The 9,632-nt window shown below is 43.1% G+C and overlaps 1 protein-coding gene across 1 annotated transcript; it reads left to right on the top strand.

Annotated features, from left to right (window-relative positions):
• The first annotated feature begins 215 nt into the window (after positions 1–215).
• On the top strand, positions 216–9,099 carry FGF20 (fibroblast growth factor 20). Its single transcript, XM_058193192.1, has 3 exons — positions 216–944; positions 3,437–3,540; positions 8,255–9,099. Exons 1-3 carry the CDS (start codon positions 653–655, stop codon positions 8,498–8,500), a joined length of 642 nt encoding a protein of 213 aa, XP_058049175.1. The 5' UTR covers positions 216–652; the 3' UTR covers positions 8,501–9,099.
• The last annotated feature ends 533 nt before the right edge of the window (positions 9,100–9,632 follow it).

The raw sequence follows: 9,632 nt of genomic DNA, 5'->3' as shown, positions 1-9,632 counted from the left end.
GAGGGAGGGAGAGGCGTGTTTCCAAGGCTAAATTGGAAGCCGATTAGGCGCGCGAGAGAGAGGAGGAGGAGGAGGAGGAGGAGGGAGGGAGGCCGGGGCACCTTCGGAAGTCCCCTTCGTCAGGGGGAAAAAGGTGTGAGGTGGGGAAAAGCAGCTCGGTTTAAGATTTCAAACGCCTCAGCTTCCCGGCGCGCTTCAGCTTCAGTGCTATTAGCATAGGTCAGGGGGGAAAACCTGCCCCGCGCATATATATAGCGAGAGATTCCCCCACGCGCGCTGTTGTGGCACTTTCGAGCGGCCTCGCTTGGATCGCGGCGGCGGTTTCCCCAAAGACAGCCCGAGCCGGTGGCGCTACCAGCGGGCAGCAGCGGCAAATAATTGGGCATCGCCGGCCGTCCCACCTGCAGCGGCTGTCGATGTTGATGCCAAGCCCAGCTCAGCCTCCCCGCCAGCCCCATGTCCCGGGAGAGGACAGATTCTCGGGACAGGCAGTTGCTCTCTTGATACCAAGTCCGCCTTGCCTGCCAGACCCCTTCCAGCGCCGGCTCTGAGCCCCGAGTTCGGACTCGGCAAGGGATTCCCTCTCGCTCTCGCTGCTCCTCTCCTGCCCTCTCCCTCTCCGTTCTCGCCAGCCCTCCGGTTGGGCTTCTCCATGGCCCCCTTAGCCGAAGTGGGGGGTTTCTTAAGTGGCCTGGAGGGGATGAGCCAGCAGGTGGGCTCCCATTTCCTTCTGCCTCCTGCCGGGGAGAGGCCGCCCCTGCTAGGGGACCGCCTGACCCAAGCGGAGGGGGGATCCCGAGGGGGCGTCGCGGCTGGGGCCACGGATTTAGCCCACCTGCAGGGCATCCTACGCCGAAGACAGCTGTATTGCAGGACTGGCTTCCACCTGCAGATCCTGCCCGACGGCAGCGTTCAAGGCACTAGGCAAGACCACAGCCTCTTCGGTAAGCCCCTTCCCCATCCCCATCCCCATCCCATTCTCCTTCCTTCCTTCCTTCCTTCCTTCCTTCCTTCCTTCCTTCCTTCCTTCCTTCCTTCCTTCCACCTGCTCTCTTCTGCAGTTTCTTCCCTTGTGACGGAAGCATCCTATAGCAACAGATGGTATAGCAACGGATCTCAGGCAGTGGATGATTAAAAACACGCACGCTTGCATGAGTAGCATCTTGATCTGGGTTAACGTTGTTGCAGAGAGCTAATAGCGAAATGGAGTGTTGGGACAGCAGCCTCCCCCATACACCAAATGAGCAGGAGGTAGAGAGATCAGTTTAGGGGGGGGAAAGTGGCAATCTGTTTGCAAAAATGTATTTCAAGTAATACAATCAACAAACTGGTAGAAAAGGCCCTGGATATGTTCCTTTGATCATGAACAGAGCGCCTTTTCAACATCCCTATGGACTACTTAACACACAATGCCTTACTGGAGTATGGGAAATCCATCCATGTAGGTAATGTTGCTTGGAATTACATACAGGTTGTCCCATGCAGCAAGTGCCTAAACTATATCCTTTGTGGCTTGACAACCGTAACTGACAAGCAGAGCATCCATACAATCAGCTTCTAAGACACTTAATACATCAATGTACAGAGATAGCATTTTATTTGTGATGTGGATGTGTTTCCCACGTGGGAAGTATGGCATTATTTGATGTGAACAATGGTTTCTAATCAAAGGATACCAATATCAAGACTTTTCATTTTCAAAACCAGGCTCTAATATTTATAAGTCACATGTGTGCTAAAAGCAAACTGTGATCTATATAAATGCATAACTATTACACGTATAATTGTAATCTGTATAAACTCAAATATATTGCTCTGACTGAGAGATGATATACCTGTGTGCCGGGTTCAGTCTTTCTAACTTTTCCAGTACTTCTTTTTTTTTTAAAAAAAGTAATTGCATGTTTTGCTATATATAGTTGTTTACAATGCACTCCTGTCTCTTTGCATGGGTATTAGTCCTTTGGTATTCCAGTGAGAATTGTGCATAAGGACATGCATGCAGGATTCCACAAGAATGTGCAACTGAATTTAACTTAGTCTGTGTGGAAGACAGAAGATATCACACTGTCCAAAGATAGAGAATGTTACTCAATGAGTCCAATGTAACGCAGGTGCTAGATTGTACACACTGCCCTGTATACATTGTACACACACTTTTCTGATACCATAGTATCCAAAATCTAATTAAATCTCTGCAATATATTGGACTAGTTTATTTAGGATTTTATTTATGAACTACAAGGGATTTAGATACTGAATGAAAGAGGTTCCTAAATGTGTAAGGGAGGACAAACAAATGAGTGTTGAAGAGAAAGTCTTCTCTGAAGAAACCTACTACTACTTAGTGGTTGGTCCGCAAATGTTTACAAAATGTATTATTACTAGTATTAAGTGCAGCTGATAATTCTCATTACTTCCAATAATCTGCTGTAAAAGATCTTAACTGATAAACAGGAGTTTTATTTCAATTCTAGTTCAACCAAAAATTCTGTGCAGAAGAGAAGCTTCTTAGAGCACGTAAACATGGAGTAATTGCAAAAAAAGAAAAAAAGAAAAATGTTTGAGATTGAGATCAAACATTCTTGGGGCTTCTTTATTCTATCACTATTCTCAGTAGCTTTGACTGATGTGGTTTCTTTGTTGGTTAAATCACCTGCTTATTATGATTTGGGGAGGAAAAACGTGTCTTTGAAAATGATATCAGAAAGACAGAATACCTCCCATATCTTTCAATGGAACTTTGAATATTGGGAACTCCAAAATCTCTGATGATTTATTGGCAGTGAAAAGATGGAGTATGCAGTCTTTATAAAATACTAAATATCTGATCTTTGCAAAAGATTTGGCTGCCTTGTAACAGTAGCAAGATACCCCACGTCTCAAACATTTTTTTTCAATTAAACTCCAAAGGCTGATTATGATAAAAAATAATTAGCTTTCCTTAGAGAGAAAATAATTCAGAAAATAGAACATTGTTGAAAAACATAGGTGTTCAAAAGCCCAGCTAAAGCACATGGCATTATTTCAAAGGAAAATATGGCTGGAGATATATATAATCACTTATCAAACACTTTTCTTTTTAACAATCCAAATATTTGAACACTGTTATTGTTTAACACAGTATGGCACAACCAATAACATTGCTTTGTAACTCCTGTGTATTGCAGCTGGAGAGATTTAAGGACAATTCAACACTTTCACTGAAATCAATAAGATACTAACAATGCTCTTTTTTATTGGGTCAACACCAATATATATCACAGTATTATAGTACTATGAAGAGTACTTCGATAACACCATTCTATATACTGTAGAATCAATCAATCAATTTAGAATTCATCTCATATAATTGTGCATCTATTTCTATTTAATACACAGACTTTTCTGCATCAAATTAGCCTTAAAAATATTTTTTCCCCTTTTCTCAATGCAGGTATTCTTGAATTCATAAGTGTGGCCGTGGGATTAGTCAGTATTCGAGGAGTGGACAGTGGCCTTTACCTTGGAATGAATGAGAAAGGAGAGCTTTATGGCTCTGTAAGTATTAGTGCCTTATCATCCAGGCTCATATTACAGACTCACATTAGCAGTAATCTTTATAATCCCTGGGAATTTTGTCACTGGTAACAATACAAGAAGGATTGCAGCCTTGAAGTGGCTACTTAGTGTAAGAAAAATAGTATTCAGTGGATTAGTACAAAGTGAGAACTACCTGGAATAAACTGCACCACTACAGTCTCGTGTTTAGATAACTTAAGATGTTAAATGAATCACTCGAAATTTACCTGAGTTTCATCAATGCAAAGACAATAACTGCTTAGGAAATTGCTTTATAGAATTGTACCATGGATCCATCTAGCTCAAAAGCATTCTTTCACTGAAACTCTCTAAGTTCTGGAGAACGAGGGGGCTTGTCTATATTTTTTGTACTTGATTATTTAACTCAGTTCCAGGAAAAATAGTTTTCTGTTGGCATCTTTAGGTGTTTATGTTTTCCAAAACTTGGTTGCCAAAATTAGGTGCAATTGTCAACCAGTCCGAGATGGGAAACAAAGGCAAATATAAGTAGTCCTTGACTTATGACAGTTTGTTTAATGACTGTTCAAAGTTACAATGGCACTGAAAAAAGTGACTTCTGACTGGTTTTCACACTTATGACCATGGTCATGTGATCAAAGTTCAGATAAGCAAAGTCAATGGGGAAGCCATGTAGGGACATTTTAAAACATACAAGATGAATATTAGCTTTTTCTATCTTTTCATAAACAACATTTTGGGTTGTTTTTATAGTTCTTTCTTTGCAGTACTTCCTCGAATGACCAAGTGGGCAAACACTAGCCCTTTATCACTTGATCATTCCAGGTAGTGATGCAAAGGAGAAATAGCATTTACAAAAGTTCCATTATCATATAGGGAATTTTTGACATGAAAAGACAAGACCGATATAAAGCAGTCCTCAACTTATAACCATATGTTCAGTGTCCATTCAAAGTTACAATGGCACTAAAAATGACTGATGACTGTTTTTCACACTTATGACCAACTCAGTATTCCTAGGTCATGTGATCAAAATTCAGAGACTTGGTAACTGACTCAGTTATGATAGTTGCAGTGTCCTGAGGTCATATGATCATTTTTTGCAACCTTCTGACAAGCAAAGTCAATGCGGAAGCCAGATTCCCTTAATAACAAACTTAACAACTACACTGATTCACTTAACAACTGCTTCACTTAGCAACAGAAATTTGGGGCTCATTGTGATCATAAGTTGAGGAATACCTGTACACAGCTGAAAATCAACACAACCATGGCCTTCAGATGCAAAATAATTGCCAACCTCACCTTTTAATAAAGGAATGCATTTGCCACTCAACAACGTCTGCAGGAAAAGCATGTTCTTCCATGAATTATTTCTTTTTCTAAAAGGGCAGACAAGTTCTGCTAATTATTGCCTCATTCCTCAGTATTCTATTCAATATGATATGTGTTTATCAGTCTATATAAGAGGAGACAACATTGTTCTAGCCAACTGGGGTAGTGTGATCTGTCAGTTCAAAGTAATGTAAGAAGCTAGGAGTGTGCAGGATGTGGTAAAAAAATGTCAAAATGAGGGCTGTGATGGTGTGAATGAAGTTCTCCCTCTTTTTGAGGTGGAGATGCCTAAAAAAACAGGTGAAGCTTCAATCACACCAAGGGGGCTGCCATCTTGTTTTTTTGAAGTCGATATCCCTGCTAGAAGGGAGACAGAAATTCCTTAGCAAAGAGAGGTTAGTATAACCCCAGGATAGCAGATATAATTTATGACTTAGATGTGACATTTGGAAAGGGGAGATACAAATTAAAGGCCTCATTGAATAACTTTGGGCCCATCTTCCTTCACAGGATCATTGTTATGTTATTGTTATGGGAATAAAATTCCTATTCTAGGACCTACCTAGTGGCAATGAGGGAGGCGAGGCGTTCTTACGCCTCCACTCTCATTGCGTTGGCAGATAACCTCCCGGCCGCCCTGTTTCGGTTGACCCGCTCCCTCCTTCTCCAGGAGGTGCAGGATGACCCTTTGCAGGGACGAGCCGAGGAGTTTAGTGGTTATCTATACGATAAAATCGCTCAGCTCCGGGACGGTCTGGACCGAAATTGGGATGATCCAAGCGAGGGAGAGGAGGCACGTCTTGTTGAGTCCGTTTGGGATGAGTTTGACCCTGTGGCTCCCGAGGACGTGGACAGGTTGTTGGGGAGGCTTCACGCCACGACATGTTTACTGGACCCGTGCCCTTCCTGGCTGGTACTGGCCACTCAGGAGGTGACACGAGGCTGGCTCCAGAGGATTATCAACGCTTCTTTGTTGGAAGGGCTTTTCCCTGCCGCCTTGAAAGCGGCGGTGGTGAGACCCCTCCTTAAGAAGCCTTCCCTGGACCCAGCTATTTTGGGTAATTATCGTCCAGTCTCCAACCTTCGCTTTGTTGCGAAGGTTGTAGAGAGTGCTGTGGCGCATCAGCTACCCCAATACCTGGATGAAGATGTCTATCTAGACCCGTTCCAGTCCGGCTTCCGACCCGGATACAGCACGGAGACAGCTTTGGTCGCATTGGTGGATGATCTCTGGAGGGCCAGGGACAGGGGTTATTCCTCTGCCCTGGTCCTATTAGACCTCTCAGCGGCTTTTGATACCATCGACCATGGTATCTTGCTGCGCCGGTTGGAGGGATTGGGAGTGGGAGGCACCGTGTATCGGTGGTTCTCCTCCTATCTCTCCGACCGGTCGCAGATGGTGTTGACAGGGGGGCAGAGGTCAACCATGAGGTGCCTCACTTGTGGGGTCCCGCAGGGGTCGATACTCTCGCCCCTGCTGTTCAACATCTATATGAAGCCGTTGGGTGAGATCATCAGTGGCTTCGGGGTGAGATACCAGTAGTAAGCTGATGACACCCAGCTGTACTTTTCCACCCCGGGCCACCCCAATGAAGTTGTTGAAGTGCTGTCCTGGTGTTTGGAGGCCGTACGGGTCTGGATGGAGAGAAATTAATCCCTCCAAGACGGAGTGGCTGTGGATGCCGGCATCCCGATTCAGCCAGCTGCAGCCGCGGCTGACTGTTGGAGGCGAGTTACTGGCCCCAAAGGTTAGGGTGCGCAACTTAGGTGTCCTCCTGGATGATCGGCTGTCGCTTGAAGATCATTTGACGGCTGTCTCCAGGAGGGCCTTCCACCAGGTTCGCCTGGTTCGGCAGTTGCGCCCCTTCCTTGATCGGGATGCCCTGTGCACGGTCACTCATGCGCTCGTTACCTCTCGCTTGGATTATTGTAATGCTCTCTACATGGGGCTCCCCTTGAAGTGCACTCGGAGGCTTCAGTTAGTCCAGAATGCAGCTGCGCGGGTGATAGAGGGAGCTACGCATAGCTCCCACGTAACACCGCTCCTGCGCAGACTGCACTGGCTACCTGTGGCCTTTCGAGTGCACTTTAAGGTGTTGGTTACGACCTTTAAAGCGCTCCATGGCTTAGGGCCTGGGTACTTACGGGACCGCCTGCTGTTACCACATGCCTCCCACCGACCCGTACGCTCTCACAGAGAGGGACTTCTCAGGGTGCCGTCCGCCAAACAATGCCGGCTGGCGGCCCCCAGGGGAAGGGCCTTCTCTGTGGGGGCTCCCACACTCTGGAACGAGCTTCCCCCGAGCTTACGCCAAATACCTGACCTTCGGACATTCCGTCGCGAACTGAAGACACACCTTTTTATTCGCGCGGGGCTAGCTTGAACTGAATTTTAGTTTTAAATTTTGTAAATTTGATTAATTTTAAATGGGGTTTTTAGTTCTTGGCATATTTTAATTTTTTCAGGCTAATTTTAAAATAAATTTTTTAAATTGCATTTTAATTTGTACATTGTATGTTTTATCTTGCCTGTACACCGCCCTGAGTCCTTCGGGAGAAGGGCGGTATAAAAATCAAATAAATAATAAATAAAAAATAATAAATAATAATAAAATTAAAAGAGTTTCCCAAGTAAGCCGCCTTCTCGGAGAAAAGGCAGGTTTAAGATGCAGCTGTAAAACAAAAGGAGAAAAATAAAATGTGCAAAGTTTGATCTAGTGCAGGGGTGTCACACTCATGTCATCACAGCAGCATCACGTGATGTATTGGGACTTCCCTCCCTTCACTAAACCGGGCATGGGCGTGGCCTGCAGGCCGGGAGTTTGACAGCCCTGATCTAGTGCATAAAATAACCTGAAACAAAGCTTGTTTGACAAGTATTATTGCATATAAAATGTTGTAGTTTTTAAGGGTCCAAATAATTAGGGACGATAGGGGGAAAAGGAAAATGAGCATTACTAGTCCAAAAGACTTAAAGATGTCCATAGTTGTATGTCTGCTAATATTTCAGTGCAAGTATCAATCTTATAAAGCAAGTTGTAACCTAGATTCGTTGATTCATTGATGAGAAAGGAAGCAGAAAGAGAAGATATTATGCAGTATGATAAATGGAGAAATGTAGGAATTGTTGTATAGGCAGGCAGAGCTTTAAGAGAGGCTGTATTCCTTATTGATAAAAAAAATCCTCTGCAGAATAAAATAATTTATTAAAACAATATCTTTATTTTTAAACAGTGAAGAAATAAAACTGTGAAAAATATCACACCAGAAAGAAACATACTTTTTGAGGTAATAATCAACATAGGAATAGCTCTATCATCTCTTATCATCATGTCTGTATATTTTGGTTGAAGAGACTTCTCTTTTTTTCACCCTGTAGGAAAAGCTCACTCCTGAATGTGTCTTCAAAGAACAGTTTGAAGAGAACTGGTATAACACCTACTCCTCCAACGTGTACAAGCATGGAGATTCAGGCCGGAGATACTTTGTGGCACTTAACAAAGATGGCAGTCCCAGAGATGGGGCAAGGTCCAAAAGGCATCAGAAATTCACCCATTTCTTGCCTAGACCGGTGGATCCCGAAAGAGTGCCGGAGCTCTACAAGGACCTGTTAGCAATCAGTTGAAGACAACCACAGAGAAAAACAGGATCTTAACCTCTACAGTTCCAAAAGCAAGAACAACTTCTAAATGTTGAAAATTATTGAGATCTAGAAAGCAGGCATCAGTGAAGCTGTTTAGTGGTAGACAAGCCTTCATGCCTAATCTCTGGATTTAGGAGAATGGATATTAAAGTCTAGATGACCAGCCTCTTTTAGGTACACTCATTCTGTGCTAGTCAAGAAGATGCTTGAACTGGACTTAACAAAACTGCTCTGGATCCTGTACTTGGAGCATAAATAATTACCTAAAGTGAATGGGAGTTGGCTGTAGATAAGAAGGAAAAAATGGCTGGTTAACATCATTGATAACCATGTGGATGGTTAACATGGAGCTTTATGAAGACTGTGGTAACTGGGAAGCAAAATCTGGATTTATTTTTTCCTTCAGGATGGACCTAATTTATATATCTTCAGAGTGCATATATTTATTTTAAATATTTATTTATTACAGAGTTTATTTTTTATTGGTCTATGAAGAGAGTTGAACCCTATACTACAATAAAAATCATTTACAGTGCCAATATTTACTCCCAAAGTAGTATCATTGTGCAAAAAGGGAACATTGCTATCCCAAAAGGGAGCAACATCTCTTAAAGGTTATTGTTTTACAAGCTAAGAGATTGGTGTTTTGTTTTCTGCACACACTGTTTCCTGTTGAATGGTCTTGTGTTGAAAGAGATGTTGACTGCCTTAGGAACTATGGGACTATCACCTATATTTGTACTGAATCTAAGATGCACATTTAAATGGAATTAAAGGTATACTTCTATCTGCTTGTTTCACTATTGTTCTTTAAAGAGCTAGTCCACCAGAGTCATTACCTTGTGAGAAGAAAGTATCTGGGAAAGGTCTTGTGCTTAAGGTGTTGAATTAATTCCAGAGAGACTCAGCTTCCTGGCCATTTTCAGCTATGGAAGTCACTTTTTCTTAGCCCAGTTTCTTTCACAGAGCAATGCCTGTGGGAATAAAATGAAGGGGTTCATTTTGAGGTTCATATTTTGCATCACATGATAGCTGTGAATTAATTGGGGTTTTGAACATTCCCTTGTTCTGCACTTCTTATCTACAACAACAATTTACACTAAACAAGAACCTT

Source organism: Ahaetulla prasina, chromosome 8 (genome assembly GCF_028640845.1).
Source record: "Ahaetulla prasina isolate Xishuangbanna chromosome 8, ASM2864084v1, whole genome shotgun sequence".
Lineage (NCBI taxonomy): Eukaryota > Metazoa > Chordata > Lepidosauria > Squamata > Colubridae > Ahaetulla > Ahaetulla prasina.
Note: the sequence above shows the minus strand (reverse complement) of the source record. Positions and strands in the feature narration are given on the sequence as shown.